The sequence below is a fragment of the Drechmeria coniospora genome, chromosome 01 (assembly GCF_001625195.1).
Source record: "Drechmeria coniospora strain ARSEF 6962 chromosome 01, whole genome shotgun sequence".
NCBI lineage: Eukaryota > Fungi > Ascomycota > Sordariomycetes > Hypocreales > Ophiocordycipitaceae > Drechmeria > Drechmeria coniospora.
This window is the reverse complement of record NC_054389.1, coordinates 11,120,402-11,138,556: the sequence shown is the minus strand read 5'-3', so window position 1 is coordinate 11,138,556 and position 18,155 is coordinate 11,120,402. Positions and strand designations below refer to the sequence as shown.

At 61.1% G+C, this 18,155-nt stretch overlaps 6 protein-coding genes across 6 annotated transcripts; 5 read left to right on the top strand and 1 right to left on the bottom strand.

The window, feature by feature from the left end:
* Nucleotides 1-361: 361 nt before the first annotated feature.
* DCS_02961 (UDP-glucose 6-dehydrogenase) lies at nt 362-2,587 on the top strand (the record flags this gene model as incomplete). The annotated part of the gene is made up of 3 exons (XM_040800286.1): nt 362-497; nt 760-1,238; nt 1,313-2,587. 3 exons carry the CDS (start codon nt 362-364, stop codon nt 2,585-2,587), a joined length of 1,890 nt encoding a protein of 629 aa, XP_040661169.1.
* Nucleotides 2,588-3,535: 948 nt separating this feature from the next.
* On the top strand, nt 3,536-4,498 carry DCS_02960 (uncharacterized protein; the record flags this gene model as incomplete). Its single annotated transcript, XM_040800285.1, has 1 exon — nt 3,536-4,498. The coding sequence occupies one exon, from the start codon at nt 3,536-3,538 to the stop codon at nt 4,496-4,498; it is 963 nt and encodes a 320-aa protein (XP_040661168.1).
* A 688-nt stretch (nt 4,499-5,186) lies between these two features.
* On the top strand, nt 5,187-5,945 carry DCS_02959 (uncharacterized protein; the record flags this gene model as incomplete). Its single annotated transcript, XM_040800284.1, has 1 exon — nt 5,187-5,945. The coding sequence occupies one exon, from the start codon at nt 5,187-5,189 to the stop codon at nt 5,943-5,945; it is 759 nt and encodes a 252-aa protein (XP_040661167.1).
* A 404-nt stretch (nt 5,946-6,349) lies between these two features.
* On the bottom strand, nt 6,350-8,790 carry DCS_02958 (DNA repair protein Rad26; the record flags this gene model as incomplete). The annotated part of the gene is made up of 2 exons (XM_040800283.1): nt 6,350-7,606; nt 7,666-8,790. 2 exons carry the CDS (start codon nt 8,788-8,790, stop codon nt 6,350-6,352), a joined length of 2,382 nt encoding a protein of 793 aa, XP_040661166.1.
* Nucleotides 8,791-10,777: 1,987 nt separating this feature from the next.
* DCS_02957 (phosphatidate cytidylyltransferase) lies at nt 10,778-13,171 on the top strand (the record flags this gene model as incomplete). The annotated part of the gene is made up of 6 exons (XM_040800282.1): nt 10,778-10,796; nt 10,999-11,382; nt 11,509-12,108; nt 12,180-12,526; nt 12,608-13,069; nt 13,130-13,171. 6 exons carry the CDS (start codon nt 10,778-10,780, stop codon nt 13,169-13,171), a joined length of 1,854 nt encoding a protein of 617 aa, XP_040661165.1.
* A 3,948-nt stretch (nt 13,172-17,119) lies between these two features.
* Nucleotides 17,120-18,136, top strand: DCS_02956 (methyltransferase domain-containing protein; the record flags this gene model as incomplete). Its single annotated transcript, XM_040800281.1, has 1 exon — nt 17,120-18,136. One exon carries the CDS (start codon nt 17,120-17,122, stop codon nt 18,134-18,136), a length of 1,017 nt encoding a protein of 338 aa, XP_040661164.1.
* Nucleotides 18,137-18,155: the final 19 nt, after the last annotated feature.

Sequence of the window (18,155 nt, the reverse complement as noted above, 5' to 3'; positions counted from 1 at the left end):
TCCCCGTCCATCTCATCCGATCCGACGTGTCCTCGTCGTCGACCCAGTCCTCCTTTCCCCTCGATCATCGTCGACGAATCGACAGAGTGCACGCTCGCTTCCTCCTCGCACCCAACTTGCCCGCTGTTGCTCGGACGCAGCCGAGCACATACTCTCGCTCCCACCGCCGCCGATAACTGCAAAGCCCTGCGCTACGTTCCCCCCCCCCTTTCTCTGCAGCGCCGTGCTTGCACCACACAGCACTTGCTGCTGCAGCTGCTGCGCCACGCTCTCTGCAGCCGCGAACCCACCGAACCGGTTTCCGGCCTGCGGCGTGCACGTGTTGGCCCTGTGGCTCCCGCCGTTCTCGCCTCCCCCCAGAATGGTCAACATGCACGACGCCAACTTTGAATCCATCAGGAAGCTCGGCCTCAATGGCTCCATAGAGTACGCGAATGGAGGCTTCGAAAGCAGCGTCAAGATTCGCACCATATGTTGCGTCGGCGCTGGGTACGTTGGTATGTTCTCGATGGCTCGTCCTGGTGCCTCCTCCCGATGGCTTGTCCTGATGCCTCCTCCTGATGGCTTGTCCTGATGCCTCCTCCTGATGGCTTGTCCTGATGCCTCCTCCCGCTGCCTCCTCCCGCTGCCTCCTCCCGCTGCCTCGTCTTTATGTCCCCCGAGAATTCCTCCCGCCTCCTCTCAACCTGGCCCTCTCCCCTCCCCTCTCCCCCAAGCTGCACCTTGCTGACTCAAAGTCTCTCCTTCCCCTTCCAACAGGCGGACCGACGGCGGCCATCATTGCCTTCCAGAATCCCCAGATCAAGGTGACGGTCGTCGACAGAGATGTGACGCGGATCCGACGCTGGAACTCGCGCCACCCGCCCATCTACGAACCCGGCCTCCATGACATCATCCGCATCGCCCGTGATGGCGGCCGCGACACGTCCATCTCCAACGAGCCCATCTCGGACAACGAGGACTCTTCCGTCGAAAACGACAGCCGGACGCCGGTGCCGAGCCGACCCGGAAACCTCTTCTTCACCACGGACGTGGCCAACGGCATTGCCGGTGCCGACCTCGTCCTCGTGGCCGTCAACACGCCCACCAAGGAGCGCGGCGTCGGCGCCGGAAGCGCCACCGACATGGGCGCCTTCGAGGCCGTCACCGGCGTCGTTGCCCAGCACGCCCGCGAGGGCGCCATCATCGTCGAGAAGAGCACGGTCCCGTGCCGCACGGCGGCCTTGGTGGCCGACACGGTGCGTTTCTCTCCCTCCCCTCCCGAGCGGCGGCACAAAGTCCTCGACTGACGGCCCGTCGTGCTCTCGCTCAGCTCTCCATGCACCGGCCCGGCGTCCACTTCGAGATCCTCTCCAACCCCGAGTTCCTGGCCGCCGGCACCGCCGTCAACGACCTGCTCTACCCCGACCGCATCCTCATCGGCTCGGCCCCGACGCCTTCGGGGAAGATTGCCGCCGAGGCCTTGGTCGCCGTCTACGCCGCCTGGGTCCCCCGCGAGCGCATCCTGACCACCAACGTCTGGTCCTCGGAGCTTGCCAAGCTCGTCGCCAACTCGATGCTCGCCCAGCGCATCTCCAGCATCAACTCCATCTCGGCCGTCTGCGAGCAGACCGGCGCCGACGTCGACGAGGTGGCGAGCGCCATCGGCGTCGATCCCCGCATCGGCAACAAGTTCCTCATGGCCGGCATCGGCTTCGGCGGCAGCTGCTTCAAAAAGGACGTCCTCAACCTCGTCTACCTCGCCGACACCATGGGCCTGCCCGAGGTGGGCGAGTACTGGCGCCAGGTGGTCAAGATGAACGACTACGCCCGCGACCGCTTCACGAACCGCGTCATCAAGTGCCTCAACAACACCCTCGTCGGCAAGAAGGTGACCATCCTCGGCTTCGCCTTCAAGAAGAACACGTCCGACACGCGCGAGGCGCCCGCGCTCGAGATGATCCGGACCCTGCTCGAGGAGCGCCCGAGGGAGGTCGCCGTCTTCGACCCCTGCTGCAACCCCTTCGTCATCAAGGAGGAGATCAGGGCCTTGATCGGCGACCTCGACAGCCGGAACGTGCACGTCTACGACAACGGCTACGACGCCTGCGCCGGCAGCACCGCCGTCGTCATCGCCACCGAGTTTGACGAGTTCCGAAACCAACCGGCGGCCAAGCCGGCGGCCAAGCCGTCGTCGCAGAAAGCCTCCAAGATGCTCGGCCGCAAGCCCAACCCCCGATCGGACCCGCGACCGTTCAAGCAAAAGGACAGGCCGACGGAGAACGAGCTGCTCGCGCTCCACAAGCACCTCGTCCAGCGTCCCGGCGAGGTTGGTAGCGACCCGCTGGAGCGCTTCACGAAGGAGCCGTCGTGCGACGACAAGTGCCCCGACTGCATCCAGGAGCGCGAGAGCCTGCAGAGCTGGCACGCGACCGGCATGAGCAGCGCCGAGGAGTACAAACCAAAGGCACGCCTCGACTGGGAGCGCATCGCCGACGCCATGGCGAAGCCGCGCTGGGTCTTTGACGGCCGCGGCGTCATCGACGCACGCGAGATGGAGACGCTGGGCGTGAGGGTGGAGAGCGTCGGCCGCCAGCACCGCTTCTGATGGGCTGAACACGCCATTGCCCTTTGTCTTTTCATCCACCGTCGCCTCGACGACGCGCCGATGCAGGGCTCCTTTTTTCATTTCACTTATTTTCCCCGAGGCATGGACGATCATGAGATTGGACCGATCGAGACCGCGGCCGGCGTTGGGAGGTGACACCTGCGCCCGCCGTTCCCGCCTCGACTACCGCCGGCCTGAGGCGGCTGTATTTTATCTAGATGCGACGACAAGAGCTTGCCTCCATGTACGCACCACTTTCACACCATGTGCCATGAAGTTGGACCGTTGCGGTGACGACGTGATTGGCGGGAGACGGCAGCACTCCGTAGTCGGCGTCCTTTGTGCCTGTTTCACGAAGATGGAGATTGCCAATCCGCGACGACTTCTAGACGGCAGTTGGACTCGGATACCAGCCTCTGCACGCATATGCTCGTGGGTCGAGGCGAGACGCGTTTCAGCCCATGGGTCCAAACACGCACCTCGTCTCAGTGTCAAGCAGGAGAAACGACGGGCAAACCACGCTTTGTAAAGGGCGAGAATCCAAAGTCACATCTCGCACTCGCTTTCGGGGGTACATGAACAAACGGGTGATGAGCATGCTTAGATCGTGAGAGGGAGATCAAACTGGTCTCATAAGTATCGTAACCAGCCCCTGAGTGCCATAAAGTAGGCACCCTCCCCCCCCTCCCCCCCCCCCCCTCCCCTACCTCCCTCCTCCACTTCCACCTACCCCTGCCCTCTTTGGATCCAATGCGCGGGAAAGATTCCGAGTTAGCATGTTTCCGTTCCCTAGCTAGCCTCAATGTCACGTTGAAGAGCACAGGTTGAGAAGCTGTACCCTTCCATGGCTCACGGGCAATAAGATAAGAAAAACATCTACCCTTCTCGACCAGACGTCGCTCCTTGGGCCTCGACGCTGTCCATCCAATCGACCCATCGACCGCGACGATGAAGTCAACTCCCGTCAGCGTAGCCGTCCTATGCGGCTTCGCTGCGCTGGCCATGACGGAGGCGCTGCCGCCCAACAGCATCCCGATGCGATGCGCGACCATATGCGGTCCCATGGTCGAGCTCACGGCGCTCTGCAGCACGCCCAAACTCCTAAAGCGTGGAGACCAGCGGCGGTGGAGGAGCAGGGAAGGATGGCCGAGGAAGCGAGACTTTGTCACGCTCGTGCCGGCGCCGACGTCGTTTCCGTACAGTCTCACGGCGGACTTGACTCGGCCAACAAGCAAGGTGGCCGCACCTCCGAGGCAGCAGCCGGTTCCATCGCCGTCTCGCGCAACTCCCGGAATCGCCATGGGCGCGTGGGGATCGCCGGAGAGGACGACACCAACGACCTCGGCCATCGCTTCCAGTAGAAGCAGCAGCAGTGGCGGCGGCAGCAGCAGCAGCAGCAGCAACCGCCCCCTTGCCGCTGCGACGCCTGCCACGACGGGTAGCCTGTTGGGGGGTCCGGCGCAGGCAACGCCAACGTCGTCTATTCCAGTAGTAGGCGGCGCCAGCAATGGCCTGAGCGCCGAGGAGAGGTGCGTGTGTATGAATCGCAGCTTTGACGTCCCTCGGGTGGCCGCTCTCTGCGCGAGCTGCATTAAGCAGACGGGGGACGAGATGAACAGTATGCCATCCTACATCCTCCACCCTCCGTTGCCTTCTCTTCCGCTGGGACATCTCTCGGTACTGACACAGGTGAAAGACATGGACCTCATCATGAAAGTATGCACCTTCTCAAGCACGACGTATTCGCCCGACAAGGACGGCGTAGTCAACAACGTGGTGGTCGAGGCTGCCAGGCCCGTCGTGGAGGCGGCAGTCGTCGTGAGCCGTGCATCGCGGACATCAGGCGTCGGGGGCGCCGTGGTAGGTGTTGTGTCGCTGTGCTCTGCCTTGTGGTCTGCCTCCGAGGGTTGAACCTGTGATGCTGTCCGTTCAAGGAGACCGGCTGGCTGTACAATAGTTCGTCGCATGCACATGAATGCCTCGCGGTTGACTCGATCCGACGAGTATAACAAACAGAGCATGCACATGCATACGAATGCACTTATTCACACCCAATCTACCCATGTCTCACTTGAATTCATCCCGTCTTGTCTCTGCCTGCGTTCGAGCCACTGCGCGGGACTGGAATGCCGCAACAAGGGGGTGAGTGAGACAGGTGTTCATGTACAGTTTGAGCTCAACACTATCGTCGGGGACGTTCTGAAGGCTTTTTTTTTCTTGGTCAAGACTGTAAACAAGGCATCGATACTAGAACCATCACTCTATCGTGCCTCGTTTTGTCAGGGCACGTATATACATGTATAATGACAGCCGCTGCAGACAGTGTGCGGAGCTGAGCGGAGCTGAGCGGAGCTGAGGACGAGCGGACCTATCGGCCCCGCAACGGGGCGGAGATGCCGCTCCCCGGTCATAAATGCGGCTAATTCCGGACGACTGCCGTTTGCGACCGACGCCTACCCCCGACGCCGACAGCAGCGGCAGGCCATTGTATCATGGTATATAGCCGCAAGTTTGTGCCATAAAATCTCCTCCCTTGCCATTTCCAACCCGCTACTTTACATTCGCATTCACAGTCGCCCTTCTTCCTCCTGCTGCCACGATGCATCTCATCCTCACCGGTGCGACCGGCCTCGTCGGCTCCTCCGTCCTCGACGCCATGATCAAGGCCAAGGACGTGAGCAAAATATCCATTCTCAGCCGCAAACCCGTCCAGATGGCCCAGGACAAAGCGGATGATCGGGTCAACGTGATACTCCACAGCGATTTTGGGACGTACGACGCCAAGGTGCTCGAGCAGCTCCGAGGGGCCGACGGCTGCGTCTGGGCCCTCGGCATCAGCCAGACCAAGGTCGGCAAAGAAGAGTACGTCAAGATCACAAAGGACTACACCCTCGCCGCCGCCAAAGCCTTTTCCACCCTCTCATCATCAGAATCCCGGCCGTTCCGGTTCGTATACGTCTCCGGCGAGGGCGCGACCCAGACGCCCGGTCGCTTCTCTGCCATCTTCGCGCGCGTCAAGGGGGAGACGGAACAGGCTCTGGCAGACCTGACGGCGCAGATGCCGACGCTGAGGGCCGACTCGGTCCGGCCGGCGTTTGTGGACGCGTCAAGCCACGAGGCCGTCAAGTCGTACATTCCACAGCCGGGGGTGCTCTACAGCACTTTCACCACCGCCTTGGGCCCCGTGATCCGCAAGGGGTTTCAGGGCATGCACTCGCCCACCGATGCTCTCGGCCGCTTCATGACACAGATGGCCATGGGGCAAATCGACGGCAAACTCGAGGGTCCCGGTGCCTTTCAACTGGGGCCGTCGTGGGTGGTGGAGAATGTGGGATTCAGGAGGATAATGGGCTTGTAAGGGGGTGGATTATCTTTAAGCAGCAGCAACGGACATGATAGATACCTGGGGGGCGCAAGCACGTTTGGCAGAGGATAGGACGAACGGAAGCGAGAAGAGGTTGTTATCCAACCAAACACAGAAAGTAGTCAAGTGTTGTCGCAGCATACATGCCCATGGTATCACACATGCCCTGGTATCACGATACATCTATATCACTCCCCCCGAAGACGCCAGCGCAGACTTTTCTTGCCCACAATGCATTGAACGCCCCGAACATCCCTTGATTTCCGGCTGCTTCCCAAACGCCGCCCATGCTATGCAATTCGCCGCGATGCCACTCCATGCCATCCCTACCACCTCATGCTACGCCGTCGCTTGCCAGGCCATAACCCAAACGCCTTGGTCGACCGGCACCGGCTCCATCACGCGCCAAAGGCCTCACTCACAGCCTGCCCCTCATCCGGCGTCACGGCCATCTCGAGCAGCTCATGCGCTGCCTCCACCACCTCCCCTTCGATGCCCGCCTCGATGACCAGGTCCTCCTCGGCAAAGGTAAGTCGACCGAGGGCGAGGAGGTACCGCTGACTGCCGCCATGCGCCATGGACAGCTTTCGGCTGATGTCGGCCACGTTGGACGTGGCCGGGTCCGTGACGAGCGTGTGAATGAGCAGCACCGCCTGCGAGATGATGCGATGCAGGTCCGCGCACGCGCTCGACTCCGGGAGTTTGAGGGATGACAAGGTCGTGACGTCCGGCAGCCGAGGCGTCATGCTCGAAGGCGTCGCTTGGTCGTACAGGTCGTCTATCGATCCGCTCAGGCAGGTGACGAGACGCGGCAGGGCGCTGTCGTGGGATGCAAGCTGCGTCGCACCAAACGGATACCTCGCAAACGCGATGAGCGTGCGCAGCGCCGCGAGACGCACCCTCCGACGCTCCGAAGGTGTCATGGCAGAACGCGCAGGCTCCGTCAGCTTGGCCGACACTCGTTCGATGACGGCCCGGGCGATGACGGCCGGCTCGGCCTCGTCGGTGATGGGCCCGATCGACGACGGCAGCGAGGACGATGCCAGCAGGTCCAGCATGCCAATCACGTCACTCAGCTTTTGCTTCGCCGTCAGGAGCAGAATGACCAAATCCAGCGACATGAGCCTCCAGAAGCCGGCGGCCGTATACTCGAACCCGCCGTCCGATGCGCTCGGCGTCGTCGCGCAGGCCAACGCCGACATGTGCAGCAGCGACAGGATCTGCGTCGTGTCGACGTGCTCCTCCAGGAAGCCGTACTCGTCGCTGCTGGAAAGGTTGCCGTCCGGCAGACGGCGGCGGCCCTCGGCCAGGGGCGCGATGGTCGACTGCCCGATGGCGGCGAGGTTTGCGACGACGAGCGGAGCGACCGACGTGGCGTGGAGGTCAAAGGCGAAGGCGATGAGGCTGACGAGGTACTTGATGGGCTCCCAGTACTCCTCCTCGACGCATCTCGTCCACATGGCGACAAGATGCTCGGAGAAGTCGACGAGGAGCTGCATCGGCCGCTCAGGATTGCCCATCAGCGGCAGCTTCTCGAAGATGGCCGTCGCAAACGAGGCACCGGTCGGGTCGGAGGGGAACGCGAAGCGCAGCAAGGTCTCAAAGGTCGGCGGTTGTTGGTGCAGGCCCCCGTGGTCGAGGACGAGGGGAAGAAACTAATGGCTCGTCAGAGGCGTCGAGAGCCAGGGGGGGGGGGATGGTGCATCACTCGTACCTCGAAAGGGGCCGTCGGGGCGGCCGAGACGGTGGCCGGTTGGGGCGCCTGGCTGGCTGGTCGATCTTCGATGCCGACGACATGGTCCATTTCCATCTCGAGCGCCGCCATCGGGCTGTCGGCCATCGGTCGTTTCCTCTTGCCTTTGCTCGGCGTTCGCTCCCCAACGTGGGCGGCGACGGAACCGGAGCCCCTGCCTCGACCTTGGCCTTTGCTGGGGCTGACGGCAATGTCCATTTCGTCGAAGCCATCGGCTATGCCCCACGTCTTGGCCGCCTTCTTCGGCGTCGTCAAGGGCGCGGCGACGGTGTCTTTCCGACGAGCCCGGTCGCTGACCTCCTTCATGTCCCTCTGCAGGAACTGCAGCTCCGTGCTCGCCGTCCTCTCGGCGGCGACGGCGGCCTCGACTCGGCGCTCTTGCGTCGCCAGCTGCTCCTGGTTGAGCTTGGTGAGACGGGCGATCCGAGCGTCGTACTCTTGCTGGGCCTTTGTCGAGTTGGTTCGGATGATGGACGCTTCGCCGCGCGCGACGTTGAGCTCGGCTTCGAGCGCCCGCAACCGCTGCTGCAGCGCCGAGACGACATCTCCCGAGGGGGCCTGCGACGGGCCGAAGTGAGGTGCAGGGAGCGGCCGGGCAAATTGGCTCGCCTGCCCTTGGCTCTGTCGCGGCTGGAACCTCTGTGAGCCGAGGAAGGGTTGGTTCGGCGGGAGGCGAGCGCCAGGGCCGGGTCTGGTGGCAGGGTCGACGGCGGGATTCCATCGCGGGTTCGGCACCGGAGGGATGGGTCGTCGTGGAACTTGCTGCTGGCGCTCCTGTTGGGTTTGCTGCCTCTGCCTCTGCTCCTGCTGCTGCTGCTGCTGCCGCTGCTGCCGCCGCTGCAAGGTATTGTCGATGACGGGTCGCCCTATGGGAACGCCGACATCGTTGGTGACTTCGGTCGTATCGAGGTCGTCGTCCTCTCCGTCCCAGCCATACTCAGAGTACGGTTGTTGCGCGTCTTGCGACGGCACCCTGGGCTCGCTCGGGGGAGCCTGGGTGAGGCGGACGGCATTCCGCTCGAGCTCCTGGAGAGCGTTGTCCGTCAGGTCGTCGAATCCATCATCCGAGAACTCGTCGAGGTCCATGACTCGAGGTCGAGCGTGCCGACATTGGACCGGATCCCAGGAGGTTCGAATGGGAAGGGTCCTGGGGGCAGTGTGGAAGGGGGACGGTTGGAAGACGTCGCGATGATTTGCTTCCAGATCCAGTCCACACTGCAGCCCGTGTATACAACCAAGTACAGTACAAGTACGGAGTACTTGCTTGTTGTATTATTACTGTACTGTACTCCGTACTAAGTACTTATGTTACTGAGCACTGAGTATGACAGTCAGTATACTATACTTAAGTGCAAGTAATACTGGTACATGTACATCTACTTATCTACACGTACAAGCAAGTACAACTATACAGTCTGTGCAGTACGGAGTACTTAGGTACGGTACAGTACGGAGTACAAGCACCTATGTTGTACGTGCATGTGTACAATTATGTTTGCATTATTCATAATTGCAGGGTACGCATAACTGTGGTGGAAACACGCGTGCATGTCCCGTGGCTGATGCCGCTAGCGGCTGAACCACCTGGTGGCTCATCCTTTGCCTGTCTCGGCGCGTATCCGTCCGGCCCCTTTCGGCTGCCGCAGCGCGACGAGGACATTTGGACAATCGCATGTGACTGTGACGATTTTGTTGGCTGGCTGGCCGTTTGGCCAAATGGACACGCATCGAATTGACTGCCCTCACGATCCGCGACAACGGTCCGTCGACTTTCTTCTGCATCTGTGCACGCAGACTTGGAGCTACATTCTGTTTCGGCGAGACGGCCGCATGCCATTCGACTTTCACGAGGCTGGCCCTGAATGACGCTGTTTCTCATGAAGGGTCTGCTGCGGAGCGCTCCGACACCGCTGGCAGGGGAAGATATCGCTCAGCACCAGCTGGCCGCAGAAGGGGGCATGACGCGTATGGCAACATATTCGTGCTGTACTCCGCCGTCGATCTAGGTACCTGCGTGTAGGCATGAACGGATGAGCGGACACAACATACTAGTGCTCTGCACCTCTGCGGGACATACGGCAGCATATAACATGCTACTCTTGGTGCCTGGTTTAGGTATTGCTGGAGAGGGCAGCCAACACGAAAGCCGTTTGATGCCAAGGTATTGGGTACAAAGCTGAGTGTTGCCATTAATCACTGCTTGTTACCATTAATACTGCTTGCACGCAGTATTGCAGTATCAGGTACGGAGTACTGATCGGTAATACTTCTTGGCAGCAGAAAACTTGGCGGCCGCTGAGTGACCCAGCTGGCATCATCGCAACGAGCCCATCATCCGGAAGCAAGCACAGCTCATGCCGACATTAGTTTCGGCGTAGCAGTTCGGTTCTCCTCTCAGCCCGGAGAGCTCGCTCATTCCTGCGGCAGTCTCCACGGTGCATTCTGCAAAAGAAGCAGCTTTGGCCCCTTGACAAACGATTTTGCCATGACGGCCCTCGGCCAAAGGCTGTGCTGGATCTTGTGAAAAGTGCAGTAAAAGTACCGAGTACTTACTATGCGATGGTAATACCTCGGTGCTAGGCCAAAGGGTGTTGGTACTTACGTACTCCGTAACATGTGCAGAGTACGGAGTACGGAGTACGAAGAACAGTGCACAGTGTTCATGGCGGCACTCTAATCCGTACCACCGAGTAATACTCGGCACCTACAACTACAACTACTATCTTCGGTCGTAGGTGCGGTAGTACAAGACCTAATACAGCACTCTACATGTAATTAATCAAGGTAATTAGATGGAACTCGGTGCTACGTCGCCGCCGCCCGCTTGCCCCCGAAGCCACCCACCAGTCCGGCGGTCAGCCATACGACCGACCATAAGACGTAAGTGCAAGGAGTGCAGGCTGACCACAGGCTTGCAAGTAAGTACAGTACATGGACGGTAGCGGAGCACGCCGCACCAAGGGCACAGCCAAGTGCACAGTCATTGCCTTGTAGGCTAGTACTAGAGTAGCTCGCCTTGCATGCATTAGGTCACTACGCCTACACCTAAAGGTCTCGTACAGTACATGCACTCATGCGTAGCGACGACAATGGTACGAATGTTGGTGGAAGCCTTGCGGAAAATTCCCACCACCCGCTCCGCTCCCACCCCAGCAACTCCCCCAGAAAGTTGGACGGTTCCTCCACTCGGTCAGCAGTAAAACCTTCAACCACCACCGACGTCAAGACCGCGAGTCCACGCCTCGACTCCTTTCGGTCATCCTGCTGCACGACGCGACCATCGCTTCATCGCAGCCATCTCGCCCGACGCACGCACCATCCTTTGCTGCGCCGCCTTCTCTCCTCCAAACTTCCCTCGTCGTCTCTCCTTCCCTCTCTCCTCCCCTCCCCTCCCCTCCCCTCTCCTCCTCTTCGCCTCGCCTCTCCTCTTTGCCTGGCCTCTCCTGTTTGCCTCGCCCCTCCTCTTTGATTCGTCCCTCCTCTTTGCCTCGCCCCTCCTCTTTGCCTCGCCTCTCCTCTTTGCCTCGCCTCTCTTCTTTGCCTCGCCCCTCCTCTTTGCCTCGCCTCTCCTCTTTGCCTCGCCTCTCCTCTTGCCAGGCCTCTCCTCTTTGCCTCGCCTCTACACTTCTACCCTCGACCCCTCTCGCCGTCATTCTTCCCGTCCGCTACGCAACCTCGGTAGGCCCCGAAAGGCACGAAGCCGACCCTGTGCGGTCGCTGCAACTCCTCGCTCGGTCTCGACCTAGGCGCCCAGCCGTGCCTCCGAACCTGACAAGCACCGACACGTCGACCCGACCGCACCAGCGACCATGGCCAGGCCAAGGAGGGGAGTTCGCTTCCCGCACGCCAACGGCCAGTCCGGCGGCGCCGACGGTCGTCGGTCGAGCTTGAGCGGCAGCGAGGATGGCTCCCCCACGAGCACGAGGGCCAAGGCGCCCGCACCGATGGAGTCGGTCGAGGAGGTGCGTCCTGTTCGGCGTCGACCCGTCGAGTTGTCCGACGATGCCGCTAACCACGAGCCACGGACCCGACAGACGCCGCCGACGCCCGAGGAAGAATATCGGAAGAAAAAGGCCAACTTCATGACGCGCACCTTTTGGACCTTGGGCATGCTCGCCATCTTCTTCGGCGCCCTCTTCATGGGCCACATCTACATCATCACCATCATCACGGCCGTCCAGATCATCTCCTTCAAGGAGGTCATCGCCATCGCCAACGTGCCCAGCCGCGCCCGCTCCATCCGGTCGACCAAGAGCCTCAACTGGTACTGGCTCGCCACCACCATGTATTTTCTCTACGGCGAAAGCGTCATCTACTACTTTAAGCATGTCGTCCTCGTCGATCGCGTCCTGCTGCCGCTGGCCACGCACCACCGCTTCATCAGCTTCATCCTCTACGTTTTTGGTACCCCCCCCCTCCCCCTCCCCCGGCCTGCGCGGCGGCCGACCTGGTGGACGGACGGCTAACGAGCCCAGGCTTCGTCTCCTTTGTCGCCACCCTCAAGGCGGGCAACTACAAGTTTCAGTTTACCAACTTTGCCTGGACGCACATGGCCCTCTATCTCATCGTCGTCCAGGCCCACTTCGTCATGAACAACATTTTCGAGGGCATGATCTGGTTCTTCCTGCCGGCCGCCCTCGTCATCACCAACGACATCTTCGCCTACATCTGCGGCATCGCCTTTGGCCGCACCCAGCTCATCAAGCTCTCGCCAAAGAAGACGGTCGAAGGCTTCGTCGGCGCCTGGGTCATGACCCTCGTCTGGGCCATGGTGCTCGTGAACCTGATGCTTCGCTCCAAGTACTTTATCTGCCCCGTCAACGTAAGTGCCTGCACCCTCCACGTCAAGGTATGACGACGACGACGGCGACGGCGACTAACCGCCCGACCTGCGGGACGACAGGACCTCGGCGCCACCATCTTCACGGGTCTCGAGTGCGACCCGAACCCCGTGTTCGTCCCTCGCACCTACCACCTGCCCTCGCACTTCTTCTTCCTCCCGGCCGGTACAAACATCAGCCTGCGGTTCGCGCCCATGCAGCTGCACGCCGTCGTGCTCGCCACCTTTGCCTCCCTCATCGCTCCCTTTGGCGGCTTCTTCGCCTCCGGCCTCAAGCGGACCTTCAAGATCAAGGACTTTGGCCACTCGATCCCCGGCCACGGCGGCATGACGGACCGCATGGACTGCCAGTTCATCATGGGATTCTTCGCCTACATGTACTACCACACCTTCATCGCCCTGCACAAGGTGACGCTGGGGTCCGTGCTGGAGACGGCCATCACGAGCCTCAACCCCGAGGAGCAGATCGAGCTCGTCAAGGGCATGGCCCGCTATCTCGGGAACCAAGGCATCGTGCCGGAGCAGGTGAGGACGAGACCTTGACGGCGGCGACGCCGGGACGAGCGAACCTGACCATGCTGCTAGTTTCTCGACTGCATCGACAAGACGATCATCTCCAGCACATGAGCTTGCGGCCGCCCCCTGGCCTGCCTGCCGCGGCCGCCAATTCACGGCCACCTCTACGTCGTTTCTGTCGTCGCCGCCCCCGGCCGAAATGCGTTGTGTGGGGATTCGATTCAGATGCGCGTGCTCGTGCCTAGGCGCTCGTGCATGTCTGGTGCCCGGACCGGCCAGCCGAGCGGCATCCGTGGCTGGGTTGACGGACAAGGGCATGGCGGTGCCGGCAGCTCCGGCATGGGAGGGGTCGCTCGTATCCTGCGCGCGCGCATGCGGTGATGTGAGGGTGAGAGCCGCCGGCATAGATTCTTGTCGTCGTCGTCGTCGTCGTCTTGGTCGCCGCCGATCGGTCCTTGGTTTCCAGTCGTCTCTCGACGTGTCGGAGTGATGGGCAAGAATTACGGATTAGGCACCCTCCCCCTCCCCCTTCCCCTCCCCTGCGGCCGCTCTTGTGCGCCGCTCGGCAGGGCCACGACATGGACCTCGCATATAGATTCGTCGACGCTAGAGACCACGTGTATTTCAGTTGCGCCACCGGCGATGGAGGCTTATTCAATGTACATGTACGATTGATGACGATTGATACGACTGCGCTGCCATGCCAGCTGAACATGGCGGGAAGACGGGTCGGAAGGCCGGCGGGGATGCCGGAAGAGGCTGCGGCCAACACCCCCTCCCATCTCATCCGCCTCGCGGCAGCTGACGAGCACGGCTACGTGTAGGATGCGAGAACGGATTGCTGACGCTCGCGAGTCCTTGACAGGTCTCGTGCAGGCCAGGGTGACGTGACGACGGCAGCAAGTGCCCGTGGCCGTGGCATGTAGGCTGCAGCTGAGGTGCGGGGGTGCGTGCGATGGGGGTCGGTCAGCCTGCAGCGGTCCGACATGCCCCGTTTGATTGCGACAACTCTTTCGTTCCAAAGCACCACATTCGTTGATCCAAAACCACATGTGTTGGTCTCAAACCACATGTATCGGTCTTTGCATCCGCGTACGGAGTACATGTACTGCCTCTGACGATTGGGAGCCTGCTGGTCGGTTGCGCCATGACGCTTCCGCCACGGCGGAGAGCACGGAGCGTTTGGGCAGATGACGACGTTTTGCGAAGCGTCAGCATCTTCTTGGCCGACGGGACGGGATGCTCGAGAGGCACAGTACGTTGCAGAAAGGAGAACGGGGCTCTTGTCACGGCACGTGTGAACCTGCATGCAGCATCGCGATGAAGCCATCTCCATCGAGGAATGCCTTTTGAAGCAGCGAGAGGCTTGGCGGGGAACCAGCCCGAAGATTGTTCATTCCGTCATGACCATTCTTTTCTTGACCGAATCCCCGTGTATACGGGCGAATCATGTACGGATTTTGTCTTCTTTGGCTCAGCTAGCCTTCGTTTGGTCTCTACACGGGCACAGGTAGGCGATGGAGAGTTGATATATTGAACTGGCGCCCTCGTTTGCACCAGACGAACACTGCCCAAGTACCAGTATATGGTTGGTGCAGGTATACTACGAGGGTCATAACACATACCTGCTTAGTAAGTACATACTTACTACTGTAGGTAGGCAAGCAAGTAATACCTAGTATAATACAGTAATACTCCGTATGCTACTTATGCTGTAAGTAAGTACATGTACATTTTGCCCCCCACGGTAGGTGTACAACGGTCAACCGCCCACTCCGTGCAGCAAGTACATGTACTTACGTTACACCTTGGTCGTCACAGAGGTGCCATGAATAAGGTAATTCGATCGGCGCTAAGCACGCTGTCCGCTGCCGGGGCGTACGTACCTGTACTTACATGTTAGCGGGCGCTAGGTGCCAAAGTAGGCCGCTAGGGCGATTTGATACTCGTGACGGCGCAACTCTTCCCGAACCTCTGCCTTTTCTTCTCCCCATCTTCATCTTCGTCGTATAACCACCAATGGCCTTGACCGTATCGAGGCCGTGGACGTTCAGCATGGCATTTTCTAGCCGTCTTTCTGCTCGACTTGTGCTTTTGTATTTTTCCCTTGCTCGCTCCGTCCCTGCATGCACTTCCATGCAGCTGTAGGCTCTCCTCCGCCGCCCCCTCGGCCAACGGCGGAAATGTGGCTCCCGATGGGAGGAATCTCATTTCGAACTTGACTCAGCCGGCGAGAAGGAAGACTGGACGCGGTGCGTCCGTGTCCGAAATTTGATGCCGCGACTGCAAAAGGGCGGCGAATGCTTGCTTGCGTGTCGTGAAATGAGCGGTGATGGGCGGTACGGCGGAAGAGTCGAGACTACGATGGAACATGGCAGGTCAGGCGCCGCGGGTGCACGGATCGAAGAAGCTAAGCTGCATGAAAATAAAGTCGCAGCCCCCCCGAAATAAATGAAACCACAGCATCATGGCCGTGGTCAAGGTGAATGGGCGGCAGGACCAGCAACCGCAGAATGCCAGTCCGGCTGCGAGCGGCGAGCGGCGAGGGATATCCGACCCATCGTTCTCGGCGCACCACGGACGGCGACCGGGCTGGATGACGGGTCGTTGGATGGCCGCCGCATCGGCCAGCGCGGCAGAGCAGCTGGGAAAAAAATGCATACTCGCAGGCGCGTGGACGAAGCGGCAGCAGGTCGCAAGCAAGATTCGGCCTGACCTCGCCGCTGCCTCCTGCTTCCCCGGACCTGTCGCGAGGCGAAGCTGGGCATTCGTGTCTCAGCGTCCGTCAGACAATTGCCCGACAGGTGCATCCGTGCCAGCATGGATTGTGATTTGTGAGATCCCACTCTTTATTGCGAGCACGGCCAGGCAGGGCAGCTGCTTGCACATACCTCGCCCAAAAGTACTTGCGCCAATATGGTGTACTTGCATGCACGGAATACTGATGAATTACCTTTTGAATTCATTCATACCTCGCCTCTACAAGTAATTCCCATGGCGTCTACTCCGTAACCACTATTTAGGTCCTTGGACACTTGCGGTGCGTGTGATGGCATGTACGTACATGCAAGTAAGTACTGTATACTCCGTACAGACCCAAGAAGATCGTGTACAGCAAGTACATGTACACCCGCTCGTACTTGCTTGCCTCTGCTCCGTCCATCCATGACGGCTGGCAGTCAACCCTCTCTCCCACCTGCCAAAGTCGCGTAATCCTCGCACCGTGCTTGCCCGTCATGAGCGACGCATCGAGCAGCGCGTACCGAGCGGTACAATGCTGTCCATGTACATGCGCCTGCCCGTGAAGAGCCGTGAAGAGACCTTGCTCCCGAGCTCCGTGCCCGTACTCCTACATCTAGGTACGTACGGGTACCGTTCCTGCCGTCAGCAGGGAAGGTGGGCATCCCCTTCCCGTCCCCGTCCTCGATCCTCGCTCCGCCTTCCGCCTTCCCTCTTCCCTGCCGATTCCCCTTCGCTCTTGCCGTGCCCGTGCCCTAGCCCATCTCGGCTTCTGCAAGTGCGACCGCACCCTCCGGCTCACCTGCTCATTGGCTAGTGCTGAACGGGCGCTTCTCATCCTCACATCCATCATCCTCCCCCGCCGCCATTGTCGCCATTGTCGCGAGCTCCAACAAAAACTCTGGTCCCCACGCCGCATGCCGCTCAGCGGACTTCGACCCTGACACCACTTGAGGAACCCCCCCCCCCTCCCTCCCCCCTGGAGTTGGTGCAGGCCATCCACAAAACGACGAGCTCGGGTGGGCGGCGTCGACAGCGCTTTGGCCAGCCGTCTCCTTGTCACGGCCAGACCCTGCTTCTCGCTCCGTCGAGCGTCCCGTACTTATACCGTCCGTCCCCCCCCTCGCCTCGCCAGCATGGCTGCTTCTTTCAGGATCGGCCTCGACGCAGCGCGGCCGGCCTGACACGGACTCGTCACCGCTGTGCTACATACCGTCCGTGCAAGTTGTCAACGCGTACCTCTGCGTACCTGCTCGCCTCCTGCCGCTCCCGCTCCCGCTCGAGCTCCGGCTCCGGCTCCGGCTGAGCCAGCCTGTCGACATGGACCAACCGATCCACGCGGCGCCCCCGTCCGTCGTGGATTCCGTCGAGGGCCGTGTCGAGATCGACCCGGCCGAGGTGGACTCGGCCTACGAGGGTGACGGGACCGACGTCGCCTCGACAACGACCTCGCTCCGCAGCAGCATCGTCCAGTATGAGTGGAAGAATGGCCGTCGCTACCACAGCTACCAGTCGGGCACCTACTCCTTCCCCAACGACGAGCGCGAGCAGGACCGCCTCGACATGGTCCACCACGCCTTCACCCTCGCCATGAACAGACGCCTCTTCGTGGCCCCCCTCTCGGACCCCAATCGCCTGCGCATCCTCGACGTCGGCACCGGCACCGGCATCTGGCCCATCTGCATGGGCGACAGCTTCCCCGGCGCCGACATCACCGGCAACGATCTCAGCCCCATCCAGCCCACCTGGGTCCCCAACAACGTCCGCTTCATCGTCGACGACGTCGAGCTCGATTGGAGCCACCCCGAGCACTACGACTTCATCCACGTCCGCTACATGGCCGCCTCCATTCGCGACTGGCCGCGCCTCTTCCGCCAGATCTTCGACAGCCTCAAGCCCGGCGGCTGGGTCGAGTTCCACGAGTCCGACAACGCCATGTACTCCGAGGACGGCAGCCTCGACCCGGACAACCCCCTCGTCGAGTTCCTGCGCTGCACCGCCGCCGCCTGCGACCGCCTCGGCCGCCCCATGGACCCGGCCCCCAACTTCACCCGCTGGGCCCGCGACGTTGGCTTCGTCCGCATCAAGGAGCAGCGCTTCAAGCTGCCCGTCGGCATCTGGCCCAAGGACCCGCGCTTGAAGGAGATTGGCGCCTTCATGAGCTGCAACTTCTTCGAGGGCATCGATGCCTTCACCAACGTCCTGCTGCGCGATGTCCTTGGCTGGACCCCGGCCGCCGTCGAGATGATGAACGCCCGCGTGAGGGCCGCCTCGAGGCGCAAGGACGTCCACCCCATATTTGACCTGCTGGCCGTGACGGCACAGAAGCCGCTTTAATGGACCCGAACCGCCACGC